The following is a 19,376-nucleotide window of genomic DNA, read 5'->3' on the forward strand; positions in this document are numbered from 1 at the left end:
TCATCTTTGAACTTATTCAACAGAATAAACAATATATCTAATCTACTCTTTAAATTGTACTTACTTGCATTGACGACATCGCCGAACGATCCGCATGACCACACAACAGAATAATTATCGTAATCAGTGCCAAGGATCCAGTAAGGTGCCTCAAAAGAACCTGTAACAAGATGTAAATACCAAAAATTTAGCTCAATAGCAAACACCGGTCAAAATATGGCACTATAACCTATCTGCATGAAACATAAGTTTTACAACTGTTTCATAGCCGTCACTGCACGCCAGTACAGCTAATATATAAGCGAAATTATAATTTCTTGACAGTAATGGTTTGCACGTAGCCATATTACCATGCCATCCTCAGATATAACATGACCTGACGATGGTCTATTTCTGGCTGGAACTGGTTGTTTAATGACGTGGTGACGTGGCTGCATGCAAATCATGATTTTTCCCATAATTTCTAGATGTAGTATATTATTGCTTCCTCAATAACGATTATCTACAACAATGGGTTGTGTGACACTGTTTTCCCGTTTGTAGTGGTTTTCATACAATTGAACATAATTTGTGTTGCTCCTCAACTTACCAACGCTGGAGAAATTGACGACAAGTCGAGCGTCAGACGTGTTGTTCGCTAGCTTCGCCTGCCCTTTTATAGACTGCGTTCGGCCCGTCCTTCACAAACAAAACACATTCTGAAGTTAAGTTCTTCCCACAGCGTCAATACAACGCCATTTAGCGTTCCACAGTTTAAGGGTTGTGTGCACCCTTCAACAAGAGTGCTATGTGCCCCCTTAACTTTTTTTATGTTATACAGAGAAGATTCTGGAATGTGCAGTACAATGTAACATAAAATTTATGAAGTATTATAGTGCTAACAAGAATTGTATTACAACCTCTTGGATTAATTTTCATCCTTGTGAAGATAATCTATACGTGTTATAAAAATGTATGTATGTATGTATGTTTGTGTGTGTGTGTGTGTGTGTGTGTGTGTGTGTGTGTGTGTGTGTTTGCGTTTTCCACACCTCCTCCTAACCCTCCGGGAATTTCACCCAAACTAGGTACACATTTACGTTACCGTCAGGCGACAAGCACTGTGGGGTAAGACACACCTACCTACCGAAGGGGTGCGGGTGGGGTTGGAAAAAAGACGTAGCCCGTGACACGTGACTTCCCAGAAGTTAGCCACCCATTATTTGAAAATAATAGTACTTCGAGAGTTGCAACAAACTTACGCATAATTTCGAACTTTACGAATTTGTTTTTCCACTCTGACAACTCCTACGAAATGATGAAACGAGACAAGTTTATCGATTTCTACTTTTCCGCTGTCCATGTCCTATAAGCAACCAATGAGCGGGACGTTATAATTTATTGATTATTTGCTACTAACTGTAATCGTGACACATTTTACTAACAGTATCCACATATTGCACTGCATCTAAGTGCAAAGTTAGGAGTTTATCGTTGTGGAACACACAGATCAGTAGATACAACGTTGTAAACAATGAGACGCGTGAATACTGCCACATGGTGCATGATATTCCGTCTTATTACTCCACTGCTAATAGCTACATATGTAACACATTCTGCTGCAGTGTCTACATATGACGCTGTTGTTGTTGTTGTTGTTGTTGTCTTCAGACCTGAGACTGGTTTGATGCAGCCCTCCATGCTACCCTATCCTCTGCGAGCTTCTTCATCTCCCAGTACTTACTGCAACCTACATCCTTCTGAATCTGCTTAGCGTAGTCATCTCTTGGTCTCCCTCTACGATTTTTACCCACCACGCTGCCCTCCAATGCCAAATTTGTGATCCCTTGATGCCTCAAAACATGTCCTACTAACAGGTCCCTTCTTTTTGTCAAGTTGTGCTACATACTCCTCTTCCCCCCCCCCCCCCCTCCCATTCTATTCAATACTTCATCATTAGTTATGTGATCTACCCATCTAATCTTCAGTATTCTTCTGTAGCACCATATTTAGAAAGCTTTGATTCTCTTCTTGTCCAAACTATTTATCGTCCATGTTTCACTTCCATACATGGCTACACTCTATTCAAATACTTTCAGAAACGACTTCCTGACACTTAAATCTATACTCGATGTTAACAAATTTCTCTACTTCAGAAACGCTTTCCTTGCCATTGCCTGCCTACATTTTATATCTTCTCTACTTCGACCATCATCAGTTATTTTGCTCCCCAAATAGCAAAACTCCTTTATTACTTTAAGTGTCTCATTGCCTAATCTAATTCCCTCTGCATCACCCGACTTAATTCGACTAGATTCCATTATCCTCGTTTTGCTTTTGTTGATGTTCATCTTATATCCTCCTTTCGAGACACTGTCCATTCCGTTCAACTGCTCTTCCAAGTCCTTTGCTGTCTCTGAAAGAATTACAATGTCATCGGCGAACCTCAAAGTTTTTATTTCTTCTCCATGGATATTAATAACTACTAAGAATTTTTCTTTTGTTTCCCTCACTGCTTGCTCAATATACAGATTGAATAACATTGGGGAGAGGCTACAACCCTGTCTCACTCCCTTCCCAACCACTGCTTCCCTATCATGTTCCTCGAATCTTATAACTGCCATCTGGTTTCTATACAAATTGTAACTAGCCTTTCGCTCCCTGTATTTACCCCTGCCACCTTTAGAATTTGAAAGAGAGTATTCCAATCAACATTGTGAAAACCTTTCTCTAAGTCTACAAATGCTAGGAACGTAGGTTTGCCTTTCCTTAATCTTTCTTCTAAGATAAGTCGTAACGTCAGTATTGCCTCACGTATTACGATATTTCTACGGAATCCAAACTGATCTTCCCCGAGGTCGGCTTCTACTAGTTTTTCAATTCGTCTGTAAAGAATTCTGGTTAGTATTTTGCAGCCGTGACTTATTAAACTGATAGTTCGATAATTTTCACATCTGTCAACACCTGCTGTATTTGGGATTGGAATTATTATATTCTTCTTGAAGTCTGAGGGTATTTCGCATGTCTTATCATCTTGCTCAGCAGATGGTAGAGTTTTGCCAGGACTGGCTCTCCCAAGGCCATCAGTAGTTCTAATGGAATGTTTTCTACTCCCGGGGCCTTGTTTCGACTCAGGTCTTTCAGTACTCTGTCAAACTCTTCACGCAGTATCGTATCTCCCATGTCATCTTCATCTAAATCTTCTTCCATTTACATAATATTGTCCTCAAGTACATCGCCCTTGTATAGACCCTCTATATACTCCTTCCACCTTTCTGCTTTCCCTTCTTTGCTTAGAACTGGGTTTCCATCTGAGCTCTTGATATTCATACAAGTGGTTCTCTTTTCTGGAAAGGTCTCTTTAATTTTCCTGTAGGCAGCACCTATCTGACGCTGAATAACCTATAAAATTACATTACTATACGAGCCATTGGTCAAAATGTATGACGTCATAAACATTAAGCACAACGCCAGACTCTGAGTGGTGCCAGGGTGGACGCACAGCTATAAATAAATACGAGCAACGCTTGGTTGCTCCGATAGTATTCAATAAAGCAGGATGACTTTTCCAGAGGAAAGACCTGTATTTCAGCCTTAAACTCCACCACATCATCCACAAGGTATTTAATGTATTCAGGAAAATTGTTGAAAACGTGCCTACCGAATTTCCTTGTGGGTCAATGTTAAATCATTGACACTTATGTAGAGGCTGTTTTTAGTTGTGTTACAGTAAACAAGATTTCGCGCTATTTCTTAAAACAAGAAGTATAGACAACGAAAAAGGACAATAATGAAGGCTCTTATTGTGAAACAGTTGTCAAAATATTATCATTCTGGAAGAGGTAGGAGGCTGTAAACCTTCACTTATCTGAGAATTGTATAGAGTGTAACGCGAATGGCAGTTACCAACTGTAATGAGTGACTGAGGACTGCATGCGGAAGAGATCACAAGCATTAATATTTTAATTAATTGTTTAACAGGTAATTCATGTAAACTGAGAGACTGGTTTAAAAAGTATTGTGTTATCAATAGAGAAGCAGCGACAGCATAATGGGTCACTCAGAACAGTTATTCACAAAACTGTTTTCAGTATATAGGACAATGATTTATGTAGGTGTCACTTTTGCATTTGTTTGCAACGAAGGCTATTTCAAAATTATATTTGAAGCCTTATTCGGTCATTTATTGAGATAGTGTGAACATCATCTCAGAATATCACGTACCAGTTCTTACCTTGGTATCTAGGCTACATGTCTGCGAGATTTTTGTCAATTGTGTTTTAGCCGTTGCGTGTTCAAGTAAACGTCATCATATTCCAAATTCAATAATTTCCTACCATAAACCTTCTGCTCTTTGCACTCTGCGTAAGGTCCAAAATTTGACTATCTCACAATCTTTTCTGAAGTATGTTGTGGGGTGTAATAGAATAACAGTTCGAAAAGCCGAAATACTTATTCCTATGAGACACTCGTACGGTTCTTCTCTTCAATTATTTTGAGCGAAATATTCTCCTGTACTTAAAAGGAGGCACTTCAGACACTTTCTGCATACGTAATTTCTTCACCTTAACATTATGAGAGAACGTGATGATAGAGCAGAGGTTAACGCACTTCTCCATAAGGCAGCTTCGACTCGGCCAAAATAGCTTTTCTTAGATGCCTGCAAGAGCAAGTGTATGAATGTTGGGTGGATTCACATTTCGCCTTGGGTGTCAATTTCTTTATTTACTGCCCAGTGATTAAAGAAGGCGGGGAACTGTTTAGATAATGTTGCTTTACAAACTGTTTCGATTTCTAGACAAGCACGTGTGTCACTATCAGTCAAGAGATATGGGAAGAATTTAGGAGACCGTGTAAATGTGGGAAGGCGTCGTTTCGTTATGATAACGAAACAGCCAAGTACAAATCGCAATATGACAGGAACGCACGTTGTCCCATTTCTTCCAGCTGTCAGATCACGAGAGCAAGCTTCACAGATCTCACTGTAAGGAGTCACCTGTTAGACCTCCTCAGAGTGAAAACAAACACAGTATGTCGTATGAATATTGATATACCGCCTATCTGCCTACCTTCGTCACTAAGGTTCATATTGTGGGAATATTCACTATTGATTTGACTTCTAGTGGAGAAGAAACAAGTATAATTGCTATTACGAGACGATGTGGGAGTACCAGCTGCAACGCAGATCATCTGATCCAGTGGTAGGCAGCCTGGTCACTGCCTCCCACTAGTGGCCGTTCCGACTTTAACGGTTGGCGGTAAGCGGTAGGGGACTTAAAAACATTTTCAGTAGGTCTTCATAAAAAAGTGACATAAGTATTTGGTAAATGACATATAAGTTTTCTACGTGGGCAACGGCAGCTTAATCTATGCATTGTTGAAAAAAAAATTTAAAAGTAGTTGCGATAAAAATCAAGCCAAATTTAACCTGAAGATGCGATTCATTATCGCGAAACCAGTTGTATCTTGATCCCACAATAAACGAGGATTAGCAGCTTCAAGCAGACTATATTTTTTTGAAATTTCAGTACAAAACTATTGTAAAAATTTTTAACTGTGCCTATTATATGCTCTAACTTGCTGGAAGTCTGATTTCTAGTTTTTATAAAATGAAGTTAATCTCCTACCTCATAAATCACCATTGCTATGGAGCTGGTGGGCTGTAAGAAAAATTTACTGCAGACAGAGATAGAAAGGTAGGCAATAAGTAAAAAGGTTTGATTAGCCCTGTTCTAATCCCTAGGTACAACAAATAGTTTTTAGGTAGTTCTTGTTCAGAGGAAGCACTCGCTTTAATACGTATCGTGGATAAACCTACTCATTTTTTTCATTTTCAAATTTGTGGAAAAGCGCAAAGCAAAGTAGGCAGTGCTACATCTGTAAGTAGGCTGTTTAGGTTTTTAAGTTGGTAACGTCACGTAGCGCGTACTGTGTGCTACTTACTGAAATGCTTATGAATTGATGGGAAATATTCTTACATCTGCACACCTGATTATGACAAGTGTCTTCCTACGAGAGTTGAGAGAATTTCTACTGGCTTATGAAATGCCACATGGCTATTGAATGATGTTTTTATGCTTTGCTTCGTACATAGTTGCTTATTTCATTTGATATCTGGTTTCCAGCTGTGTTGTAGCATTGGTTTTATAAAATGCATTTGTTAATGTGAACACTTTCTGTCAATAGATCTGTTAAATAATAATTTTATGATCCACATTCCTCAAAAAAGGTGCGCTTGGAAAGGAAAGAACAATAAGAAGGGACTAATAACAATAACTGCATACGTAATTTTCTTTTCAAGTACTTGGTAATTTTTTTTTGTAGAATAAGTTGTTGTGGTGCACCACTTCAGTTACATAGACATTAAGATGCGAATAGACATATCGCGTATCTGCATTGTTGTCTTTAGTGTACTATTTTTTCTACTTGTTGGTTTGTAATGTTTCGATACAAATTATTGCATTTGCTGCTGCTGTTTGCCAGGCATAGTTCTGTTGAAATTACATTGCATTAAGCCAGTTTTAGTACTGATTTATTTTTCTTGTTGCTGCACATTGGCTCATATTAATTGCAATGTTGCATTTGTTTTGCTAATTTAGATATACTGCTGGTTGCTTTCCCAATTTGCATTTTTTTGTCATTGCTGTTTGTGTCAATTGTTGTGTGCTGCTGCATTGCCTTGCCCCTTAGTTTATGCATCTGAGCTCAGTATATTTAAGTTAGCTTAAGACGGGGTAGGCTATATAAGAGAATGAGTTGCGATGGATAGGAAGAAATGCATTGAGAAGTTATACGAAAAGAGTTTGTAAAAAAGAGGTACTGTACAATGAAGAATAATTATTTTGAAAGAGGATATGAATAGAATACAAAAAGCAGGTATAGATAGGACTTTTTTGGAATAATGATGAACGAAGGGAGATCTCCAAGAAGTAAAGAAAATTTTGCTTGCAAAATACTGCAGTAAAACAAACCGTGTCCTTTCCTTTTGTGTTATTCCGCTATGTGTTTGTGTACCCTTGAGTATTTGTGTTCTTTCTGTCTTTATATGTTTGTCTGATAAGAGTTATGTTGTAGAATTCTTCTGATAATATATTATTTACTTTGTAAAGATGTTTAGAAATTATTTATTCTGTTTTGTTTTAATGCTCGTGTGAATTTCTCTACTTCAGAAACGCTTTCCTTGCCATTGCCTGCCTACATTTTATATCTTCTCTACTTCGACCATCATCAGTTATTTTGCTCCCCAAATAGCAAAACTCCTTTATTACTTTAAGTGTCTCATTGCCTAATCTAATTCCCTCTGATCTTTTATGTATTTACTTCTGTAATAATTCCTGTAACACTGGTGTAGATGTTATTTCGATTCTTTTGTCAAGCCCGTATTACTACAAATGTTATCTGTACTGTTATGCTGTTTAATGATCTATTCTGTACCTTCGTAATTGTATTCTCATGTTATAAAATTGTAATTGACACCAGTTCATCAAATTAAGTAACTTGCAAGCATTCATTTAGGTGCACACATTTCTATTGGTCATAGTATATGCACAATATGTTAAAAAAGGGACAGTTAGTGCTCGCATGTGTGTTAATAATTCTGCAAGTGACTGATCAACAACACTGCTGGTTCTAAGGACAATTCCAAAAACTTTGTGAGTGCACGAGTGGTGGTTTATGGACTTGCTATATTGTCCGCAAGACTCTTCGATGGTGATTGTGCGCCTCCATAGTCGCAACAGATGGCTGCTGGCCGTCTCTACAAGGACTGCAGTGAGTCTGCATCTATGATGGTCCATCAATACCATGTTCTCTACCATGACTATAGTGGGTCTGCTCTGTGATGACCTACCTACCAATATTCTTCAAAACTTCGACTGACTCTGCTGTGGGTTTGCTCTGTTGTGGCCCATTACCAGTCTGCATGCCAAGAGACAGCACCGTCTTTCCGCTGGAAGGACAACACTGCTTCTTCAAGACTGCATGGAAATCCACTACTTCCGTGTGCGTTTTCTTTTACTGCTCAGACTTTGAGAAAAAAAAGAAAACTGTAATTACTATTGTGATGAATGATTAGGGCTGACTTTATGGGAACAATTTTTGCTTTTGACCAACATTGCATCAATAAATATGTGCATTTGATATCTTTGTTATTGTAATTATGAAAAATTTTATCAAATCATTAATGGTCACTGCCCAAAACAATTTGCAAAATTTTTGTGGGGAGCATGGGGGCTATGTAAGTAGGTTGTTTAGGTTTTTATGTTGATAACGTCACATAGTGCTCTGTATGAAAATCACTGACTGTGCTGTGTGCAGTCTGCGGCTGGTTTGCATTGTTGGAATATTTGCTATTGTAGTGTTGGGCAGTTGGATGTGAACAGCGCGTAGCGTTGTGCAGTTGGAGGTGAGCCGCCAGCAGTGGTGGATGTGGGGAGAGAGATGACAGAATTTTGAGAGCGGACGATCTGGCCGTGTCTCCATCAGAAAGAGTAAATTTGTAATACTGTATATCAAGAACTGATATATATGTATGATGACTTTTGAATATTATTATCGTAAATACATTGTTCTCTATCAAAATCTTTCATTTGCTAACTACGCCTATCAGTAGTTAGTGCCTTCAGTAGTTAGAATCTTTTATTCAGCTGGCAGTATTGGCGCACACTGTTTTGCAGCAGTTCGAGTAACGAAGATTTTTGTGAGGCAAGTGATTCATGAAAGGTATAGGTTATTGTTGGTCAGGGCCATTCTTTTGTAGGGATTATTGAAAGTCAGATTGTGTTGCGCTAAACATATCGCGTGTCAGTTTAGTGTTGATCAGAATAAGTAAAGAGAGGAATGTCTGAGTACGTTCAGTTTTGCTCAGCTGTTTGAAAATCAAATAACGTAAGGGGTTAACCAGTACAGTAATTGATAAATTTTTCTAAGAGGAGGTTTCACATTCTGCAACTACGTCTACCTGCACTACAGACAAGACTGTCGGGTTGCCTTATCGTAGGTCCTCCTCCAGACTCTACAACATAGGCTGGATTGTAGCCCAATTTAGCCCTCTGCCAGTCTCGTGTCTGTCTGAACACTGAGCAAGTGTCTGTTCACCAAGCCTGTGCTTAACGGGCCGTCTGGCCACAACAGATCAGATCCAACCGCAGCGCCATGAACTCAACGAGCAGCCAGCAGTCGCTACTGAAGCCACAAAATCCACAGAAGATTATGTATGATTATGTATTTGTGTTTTCTTCTGGCTTTCTTCTAATTGGACCCTGCAGACATTTAACCGTGGAATACTTCGATTTTCTGTCTTGAATTAAATGTCATTTATTTGTACTGCCTGGGAATCATTAACCGCATGTCTAGGCTCATTCCAGTCATCACAAGCCCTATTAAATTACCATAATAATATAACCCAGATTGACACAAACCCAGATGCTGAAGACATGTAAATGAAGAAGAAGTTTTTAGACTTGTAACGAGTTGTTCAAAATTAGAACGTTCTTATTTATTTGTAATTGCTGCTACCAGTCACTTTAATTTTTTTATGTTTAACCTAACTTTGTTATTGTTTATGATGTATAACTTATTAACTTTATACAGAGACGTGACGAAAGTCATGGGGTGCCTCGTAATATCATGACATGGACTCAACACGTCGTTGGGAATCCCCTGCAGAATTATTGAGCCATGCTTCCTCTACAGCTGTCCACAATTGCGAATGTGTGGTGGGTGCAGGATTTTGTGTACGAACTCTCCTCTCGATTCATGTCGGGCGATCTAGATTGCCCAATCATTCGCTCCTGTTATCCTGAGTGCTCTTCAAATCAATCACGAACAATTGCGGCCCACTGACATGACACTTTGTCATTCATAAAAATCGAACTCCATCGTTGGCTGCAGATGATCTTCAAGTAGCCAGACATAACCACTTCCAGTCTGTTGGACCAGAGGATCCAGTCCGTTCTATGTAAACACAGCCCACACCATTATGGAGCCACCACTAGCTTGCACAGTATCCCCTTGACGACTTGGGTCCATAGGTCCGTGGGGTCTGCGACACACTCAAACCCCACCATCAGCTCTTACCAAATGAAATCGAGACTTATCTGACCAGGACAGGGTTTTCCCAATTGTCTAGGATCCAATCAATATGGTCATGAGCCAGTAGAGATGCCGTGCCGTTAATAATGGTACTGGCATCAATCATCTGCTGCCACGCTCATTAACGCCAAATTTCGGAGCACTGTCCTCACGGATACGTTCGTCGTACGTTTCACATTGATTTCTGCGGTTATTCCACGCCGAGTTGCTTGTCTGTTAGCACTGACAACTCTGCACAAACGCCGCTGCTGTCGGTCGTTAAGTAAAGGCCGCCGACCACTGCGTTGTTCGTGGTGAAGTTAATGTCTGAAAATTGGTATTTTCGGTACATTCTTGATACAGTGTATCTCAGAATATCGAATTCCCTAACGATTTCCGAAATGGATTGTCCCATGCGTCTAGCTCCAACTACGATCCCGCATTCAAAGCTGTTAATTCCCGTCGTGCGGCCATAATCACGGAAGGAAACCTTTTCACATGAATCACCTAAAAACAAATAGCAGCTCCAGGGCACTGCCCTCTAACACCTTGCGTGCGCAATATAACCGCCATCTCTATATTTGTATATTGCTATCCCACGAATTGTATCCTCTCAGGGCATTGTATTTAAAACAGTCAATGAACAGCTAACCAGAAAACTACTGGTTCCGAAGTTAAAAACCACCGTTAACTTGCATTAGTGACATCCATATGCCTTGAACATTCACACGTGATGGCAGATAACATTTTCCTGAGTCTAGCATTTCCAGTACTAACAGCTCCCCGTTACTGAGTTGACGTTAGATTCACCTGTAATTGTCCAGGGAAAGTACCGGCGCGGAATTCGAAGCTCGTACTGGGAGAGGCGGTGCAATATTATATGCACAGGATTCGTATTCCACAAGTCCCCTTCTGGTCAACAAGATTTCTATTTTATATGGTTTTCGAAACCCATTACAGCAAAAGCTACGATAGTTCCTTTACAAATAGAGATAGAAATTATTATTGCAAATCGTGTCCCATCTTGCTTGTGTTCCGTTAATAAGGTCGTCGAGGGAACGTCAAACCAAAATTCTTTTCTCCTTTCTACCTCGCTGTTCCCAAATACGAATCCAGTCGCGGCCCATCCAAGTCGGTACGGCGCGAAATGGTACTGCGCTTGTATGACGTCGTGCAGTTGAGCACGCCAACTTGCTTTCACATAATTGATAACAGTGATAACCACGACCTATGGGACTTTGTCAAATGCCAGACCTGTGGTCACAAACTACTGGCTCGTAGTTGGTGGGAGCAAGTCGTGGTATTATTAATGTCATTAGAGATCGAAGGATGAGTGAAGACAGATGTGTTTCAACTAATCGTCTTGCCAAGCAGTTTACGAAAATTAAACAAAACGCAAATGAAGAGCACCAAATTGGGCACGAACCCACAGACAGAACGAGACACAGCGTGAAGGTGGTTCATTGAACCTTCTGCTTGTCAATTTATTGTGAATGGCAGAGTAATCACGTATATGTAGCTGAATAACCCTGTTTTTCCAGATTAGATGTCTGCACTTCGAATACAAACGAAAATAGTTGTATTAGTTGTGGCTATATTTTGTTTGGTTAAGTGTCAAACAGAAAACAAAAAGTGAAATCTTCATAATTTTTTGTGAAGCTGGCGATGCGCTCACTCACTCACACGAGGTTAGTCATGGTGTTGTTCACCCCGACGACGCCGTTGCCCTCGTCCGTGTATTCGGCAGTGACGCAGTTGCCGCCCAGCTCGAACACTGCGAAGTAGCGCTCCTGCTCGTACCACTTGCCCAGGTACTGTGAACAGAAGAGTATCAATCACCGCCTGCTTCTATATACACTCATGCTCATGAATTGAGGATAATTGCAGAATGTGGCGCCACACGACGTGGCACTACACAAAACTGGCGCTAATAGCATAGGCACATGGGGAACACACACGACCCAGATCTGTAAGTCCACGGTATTGCTGGTAAATTGAGAAAACCGTCCCGAAACACATTTGATACAAAACTCCACTGTTTCCTGCACATGTACCACGACATCAATCACAATACATACGTACAGAGGCCGCACAACGGGTTGGCACACTCTGGATCAGGTGGTCAAGCAGCTGCTGGGGTATAGCCTCCCACTCTTGCACCAGCTCCTGTCGGAGCTCATGAAGTGTCCTAGGGGTTTGAAGACGTACAGCGATTCGTCGACCGAGAGCATCCCAGACGTGCTCGATGGCGTTTAGGTCTGGAGAAAAGGCAGGCCACTCCATTCACCTGATATCTTCTGTTTCAAGGTACTCCTCCACGATGGCAGCTCGGTGGGGCCTTGGGTTATTATCCATCAGGAGGAAGGTGGGACCCACTGTACCCCTGAAAAGGCGGACATACTGGTGCAAAATGACGTCCCGATACACCTGACCTGTTCCAGTTCCTCTGCCAAAGACATGCAGGGATGTACGTGCACCAGTCATAATCCCACCCCACACCATCAAACCACGACCTCTATACAGATCCCTTTCGAGGGCATTAAGGGGTTGGTATCTGATTCCTGGTTCACGCCAGATGAAAACCCGTCGAGAATCACTGTTCAGACTATACCTGGACTCGTCCGTGAACATAACCTGGGACCACTGTTCCAATGACCATGTACTGCGTTCTTGACACCAGACTTTACTGGCTCTTCTGTGACCACGGGTCAGTGAAATGCACCTTGCAGGTCTCCGGGTGAATAAACCATGCACAGTCATCTGTAGACTGTGCGTGTGGGGACAACTGTTCTAGTGGCTGCGGTAAGATTCCGAGCAAGGCTACCTGCAGTACTCCGTGGCCGTCTGCGGGCACTGATGGTAAGATATCGGTCTTCTTATGGTGTTGTACACTGTGGAAGTCCCGTACTGTAGCGCCTGGAGACGTTTCCTATCTGCTGGAATCGCAATAATCTTGACATCACACTTTGTGGTACATAGAGGGCCCGTGCTATGACCTGCTGTGTTTGGCCAGCCTCCAGTCATCCTAGTATTCTACCCCTCATAACGTCATCAAAATGTGTTCTTTAAGGCATTTTCAACACACAGATACCATTAGCACGTCTGAAGTGCAGATACGTATTCGCTGCACCGTACTCTGACATGCACCATCACACCTCTGCGTATGTGGACTGCTGCCAGCGACACAGTGCGACGACCGCACGTCAAATGCATCTCATGGTAACACCCCGAGGTGACCACAACCGCCCACCAGAGCGTTGTTTCACCCTGTATCAGCATTATCCTTAATTTATGAGCATGAGTGTACTATATTGCCAGCCAGCGCAGGACAGTGACTGACTAAAATGTGTATGTATCATCAACTAACAACGCTGCGGTACTACATTGCACTTCCTGTATATCAAATGGGTGAGCGAAAATTGTATTACGGTGAAGATGTCGCAAAGTATTTAAGTCTAAGGCCGATATCGAGTTGGCTCGTCTCAAACAGCCCATCATTACAAAATATGGAACGCCCCTTCAATTCGCTGCTGACACGGTTATCCTTGGCTCTTCGCAGAGTCACTGGCCATGTTTGAAACATACCTCTTCACCTGCCATTCATCACTGCTTTCGCCACTGCAAACATATGCTTGTCGTTTTCACCGTCAGCTGAGTTACAACAGCAGTTATCGACTGTCATCTATTTCGCGGCTCCCTCATAACCTGCATCGCTGTCTACGTCATCGTCGCCATCACCATACGCCTTCAGACGTTACCGTTCCCCCTTGTTTGCAGCCACAAGCGCGGGAGTAGTCCTCAGAAAACTTCATCGCCTTATCTCCCCGTCTGCCACAGCTTATAACCATGACCGCCATCACATCAAGATTAATCTGTACCCGCCAGTACTCGACTCCCACGATTACATGATACCTCGCCACAGAGGACCCGAGACTTCTCACAATACAATACCTTACTCTGTGACAAGACTCATCAAAATCGATCAACGCAGACAGAAAGATCAGCAGCACACTCCTGACGCGTGCTTGTGTAACTGTTTTGTGCATCAGATTTGACACAAAGGAATGGAGGTAGATGCTGAAAATCAGTGTATTTGTGTAGTATGTGCAGTCAATGGTGATGGCCTAAGTGAAGAACCATTTCAGGGAAGCGTGAATGCGTACGTGTATACTCTCGACACAATACATCTCTTCGTGCTGTTTCCCGTCGTTTTTGCTATTCGCGTCTATTCGACGGCTGTCTCACTATAACTACGCTGATCGATTTCTACGGAACTTCTCACAATTTAAGAGCGCAGTTGAAGATGGAAATAAATAAACCGTTGAGCCAAAATTTATGGCTGTCCGCTTCACAGCGTCTAACATGAAAGTGAATTCACAGTCAAACTCCTCAAACCACGATTGGGCGAGTCTGGCCTTGTGACATGGACATTTTTCTAGCTGGAAGATGTCGTCGCCATCACCTAAGACAGAAGCACGAAGAGATGCTTGTAGCTGGCAATAATATACTCTCCAAGAGCCAAAGTCGCATCAATATCGTCAGGACCATCTCAGCTGCACCAGGGCCATCTCATCAGATTGAATGCTCACTTTCAACTAGAAACAGTGGAGATTGAACATATGTCAACAATTTGTTTTGCATTTTGAGCGTCAGGGTGATAGGTTCCTTAACAACATTGTGGCAGGTGGTAAAAATGGTTCAACATTTTTACCGCCTACACCAGAGAGTAGGAATGGAGTTCTGCTACAAAGGACCACATGTGACAAGAGTCCTAGACCATGCGATTAAAAGGCAAAGCTATGCTCACAGTGTTCTAGGATGTTCAAGGTGCGGTACAGTTGGAAATCATCCCTGAAGGCATCACCCTAAACTCTGCAAGATAATGCGAAAACTTCGGGAAACTGAAAGCATGAATTCGAAGAGTTCATCCACACATGGAGCACCCTCTCCTTCTGCATGGCAAAGCCAGACCGCTCACGAGCGCTGCAACATCTGCAACAACCCGACTCCTTCGGTTTACTGTCAGCGATCATCCTTCATATAGTCCCTAATTGTCACCAACAGATGTGCCCGATTGTGAGCAAGTCCGAAAATCGTGCTAGCCAGGAAAGTTGCTGCACATCTTGCAGAGTATGTTAAGTTTCACAGGCAATGTGTGGGCGAACATTATCCTGTTGGAACAGTACACCACCTTCCTGATGCAACAACGGCAAAAGAACTGGTCTAACAACAATATGCATGTACGGACGCTGATTAGCGTCCCACCCAGAAGCACCAAAGGTGAACGAGTAGATTGTCACTCCCCAGACCATGAGCCTCGGGTGGGGCCAATGTGTCTTGGACGAATGCACTATATGATAAAATTCTCACTGGGTCTACGCCGTGCACTCAAGCTACCTTCACTTGCTTGCAGGAAGAATCTGCTTTCGACACCGAAGACCACGGCGCGCCACCCCATCTTCCAGGTGATCCACCATTCAAGCCATGTACGTGGATGCTGTGGCGTGAGTGGAAGACAAGCTAGAGGTGTGCTTACCCATAGTCCCAGGGCTAATAACCAATGTGCTAAAGTTCGTGTTGATAGCTGTACTATCTGCCACTGCTCCCCTTATAATACGATGATCATGACGGGCATGTGTGCTGCGTGGACATCCTGAAACACGTCTATGGGTGTGATAGTGTTCACGTGACCACTGATACCAGGATCGTTGCACGGATGACGCAGCACGTCCAACTTCCGTGACAAGTCTCCGAAAGGTCCATCCCGCCAAGCGGAAGTCAGCAGTTTGGCCCCATTCAAACTCTCTCGGTTGGCTATCACGAGTTCATCTCCGTTTCATGGCAGATTCACACGTTTGCACCAGACTGAGCCTTCTGGCTGTGGGCATTCAGTCAAGGTTTAAACACAGCTGGCTATCTGGTAGCTATGCCACTACGGTATCTGTTGGTGGACGACGCTCAAACTGTTATAATTAAAGAAACTGTTATCATTACGTCTACTATCCCCCAAGTGGCACATGGGATCATCAGATCGAAATCGCCGTCGCACTTTTTCTGGCAGTGTATTTATTTAATAACGTGCGTTTAAGCCAATAATAAAAATAAGTTCTAGTCAAATAATTTAACTTAAGATTCAATGTTCACAAACTGATGTATACCTATACACTCTCAAACATGGACACTATATGTTCTTGTGGTTCTTGTGAGTTTCGTTTCTTTTTGTAATTTGTTCAGAGTGTTAATAACTCACAAACTAAATTGAGAATGAGGGAGTGCCTCCAAACTTTTTATGTGAAAAGTTTTAAGGCTTCTTAAATAAAAGAAACTGTATTAACTTTCTACGTCTTTACTCTTCAATAATTACGAGGTGCATTCAAGTTCTAAGGCTACTCACCCGAAATCGATGAAACTGGCGTTACTTCTCGACGTAATCGCCCTGCAGATGTATACATTTTTCACAACGCTGACGCCATAATTCCATGGCAGCGGCCAGGGCTTCTTTAGGAGTCTGTTTTGACCACTGGAAAATCGCTGAGGCAATAGCAGCACGGCTGGTGAATGTGCGGCAACAGAGAGTGTCTTTCATTGTTGGAAAAAGCCAAAAGTCACTAGGAGCCACGTCAGGTGAGTAGGGAGCATGAGGAATCACTTCAAAGTTGTTATCACGAAGAAACTGTTGCGTAACGTTAGCTCGATGTGCGGGTGCGTTGTCTTGGTGAAACAGCACACGCGCAGCCCTTCCCAGATGTTTTTGTTGCTGTGCAGGAAGGAATTTGTTCTTCAAAACATTTTCGTAGGATGCACCTGTTACCGTAGTGCACTTTGGAACGCAATGGGTAAGGCTTACGCCCTCGCTGTCCCAGAACATAGACACCATCATGTTTTCAGCACTGGCGGTTACCCGAAATTTTTTTGGTGGCGGTGAATCTGTGTGCTTCCATTGAGCTGACTCGCGCTTTGTTTCTGGATTGAAAAATGGCATCCACGTCTCATCCATTGTCACAACCGACGAAAAGAAAGTCCCATTCATGCTGTCGTTGCGCGTCAACATTGCTTGGCAACATGCCACACGGGGAGCCATGTGGTCGTCCGTCAGCATTCGTGGCACCCACCTGGATGACACTTTTCGCATTTTCAGGTCGTCATGCAGGATTGTGTGCACAGAGCCCACAGAAATACCAACTGTGGAGGCGATCTGTTCAACAGTCATTCGGCGATCCCCCAAAACAATTCTCTCCACATTCTCTATCATGTCGTCAGACCGGCTTGTGAGAGCCCGAGGTTGTTTCGGTTTGTTATCACACGATGTTCTGCCTTCATTAAACTGTCGCGCCCACGAACGCACTTTCGACACATCCATAACTCTATCACCACATGTCTCCTTCACCTGTCGATGAATTTCAGTTGGTTTCACACCACGAAAATTCAGAAAACGAATGATTGCACGCTGTTCAAGTAAGGAAAACGTCGCCGCTTTAAGTATTTAAAACAGTTCTCATTCTCGCCGCTGGCGGTAAAATTCCATCTGCCGTACGGTGCTGCCATCTCTGGGACGTATTGACAATGAACGCGGCCTCATTTTAAAACAATGCGCATGTTTCTATCTCTTTCCAGTCCGGAGAAAAAAAATCGTAGGCGTTAGAACCTGAATGCACCTCGTATTTCTCAACACAGTCACCCTGGCGACGAATGCAATTTACCTACCGAGAGACCAGTTTGTTAACACCATGCATGCAGAATGTTTGACTTTGTTGAAGGAGCCACAACCTCACTTCTGCTAACAAGGCTCCATCACAACCACTAACTCTTACTGAACTACGTGGACTGGTCGAGCAGGCCGAATTCGTCGACTATACTATCGACTGTATACCAGAGTCAGTCCCTGCACTGCCGCTCATGGTAACTACACCACCTACTAATACGGGTGTTTTAAAGTGGGCCCATACTTGGTACCTCAGAACCGCTTGTGCTATCGATCAGAAACTGCAGTATTTCATTTACTTCATATGCACTATTGCGACAATAAATCGTGAGTGAATTGGAGACCTTTAAAAGTGTCTACTAATTTTTCCCCGGCAGTATATAATGGATAAACGTTAGGCAGAGAAACACGAATTGGGCCACGTCCTAATACTCATAAAAAAATTTCACCAGAAATAAAATAGATGTTGTAACAGGAATTCATATAACATTAGAACACTCACTACACTGAGATGTCTTCCACTAACATCAACGTTGGATCTGGAAAGTGTACGGAAACTTAAACCGTTTTAAAGCACGAGTGCACATAATGGTTTATCGCTTTCTGCGAGTAAAATACTTCCCACTATGTGTAAAGAACATCGGCCAACCTCCAAGATAAGTAGTTCCTCTGGGAAAGTGGTATCCAACAGCGAGTCTCAAAGCGCTCCAGAGGTTTACTACTACGAGACTGTTGCTTCCTATTGGAGTTGGGTTGTTATTTTCAGGGACTGATAATAAAATAGTGGTAACGTTGTCTTGCGTTAGGGTACTGTTGTCGCACCCACTAATTACTGAAGCAGTAAAGTACTTGGTGGCCTTATTGCGTTGCACATATTACAAAGCTATAAGAAAACTGTTTGCTGTATCTCGCTAGACAAATGGTGACTGAACAACCGAGTAATCTTTACCGTATGTAAAGAAGATGCAAATACACACACACCTAGATATGGTAACAAACAGAGTCTATTTATTAGAGAGAGAACTTTAACACCCGGAAAGGTGAGCAGTAAATCGCAGAGAAATTAACAACCAAACTTAATATGACAAAGGAAGACGTATTTATCAGTTGTAGTAAATGTATTTGCTTTGACTTTCCATATTTCACTTTTAGATGCAGTCGTCAGTCTACAGCGACATACAAGATTCCATTAGATTGTATTTACACGTTCAATTGATGTACTATAATCATTATAAAAATGTTTATTTGCAATTCATGAGGATTCAAAAATAGGGTAATGTAAATATTGAACATAGGTATGGCGAAACTAAGTTGGCTGTGTTCGTCCCTCAGGCACAAAGTGACGCAGACAGAGGCGGTCAGGTTGATGCCGTGTTTCTTGACTTCTGGAAGGCATTTGAGACAGTTCCACTCTCATATTTAGTCAACAATCATTATTTAGGTAAAAGCGAATTTTTTATAGAATTCGTTTTTAAACTGGATTAAAAAGTATAAAATAATTTCTCGTAACCCCTACAGACAGTCCTGAAAATGTCTGATTGTGAATTATTAATAATCATGAAAATACTTGGAAGATTTAAAACAAAAAATGCGACAGGCAATACTCAGGAGGTGAAATATTCAT

General features: G+C 42.1%; 1 protein-coding gene across 1 annotated transcript in view; it reads right to left on the minus strand.

Moving 5' to 3' along the window:
• The window catches only part of LOC126344538 (apolipoprotein D-like), an 88,724-nt gene that overhangs the window by 20,538 nt on the left and 48,810 nt on the right, over positions 1–19,376 (minus strand). Inside the window, exons 3-5 of the mRNA XM_050002027.1 lie at positions 11,734–11,864; positions 590–678; positions 65–160 (exon numbers count right to left, since the gene is read on the minus strand). Of these exons, the coding sequence (XP_049857984.1) occupies positions 65–160; positions 590–678; positions 11,734–11,864 (316 nt within the window). The remainder of the gene's footprint in view (positions 1–64; positions 161–589; positions 679–11,733; positions 11,865–19,376) is intronic.

This window comes from Schistocerca gregaria, chromosome 1 (genome assembly GCF_023897955.1).
Source record: "Schistocerca gregaria isolate iqSchGreg1 chromosome 1, iqSchGreg1.2, whole genome shotgun sequence".
Lineage (NCBI taxonomy): Eukaryota > Metazoa > Arthropoda > Insecta > Orthoptera > Acrididae > Schistocerca > Schistocerca gregaria.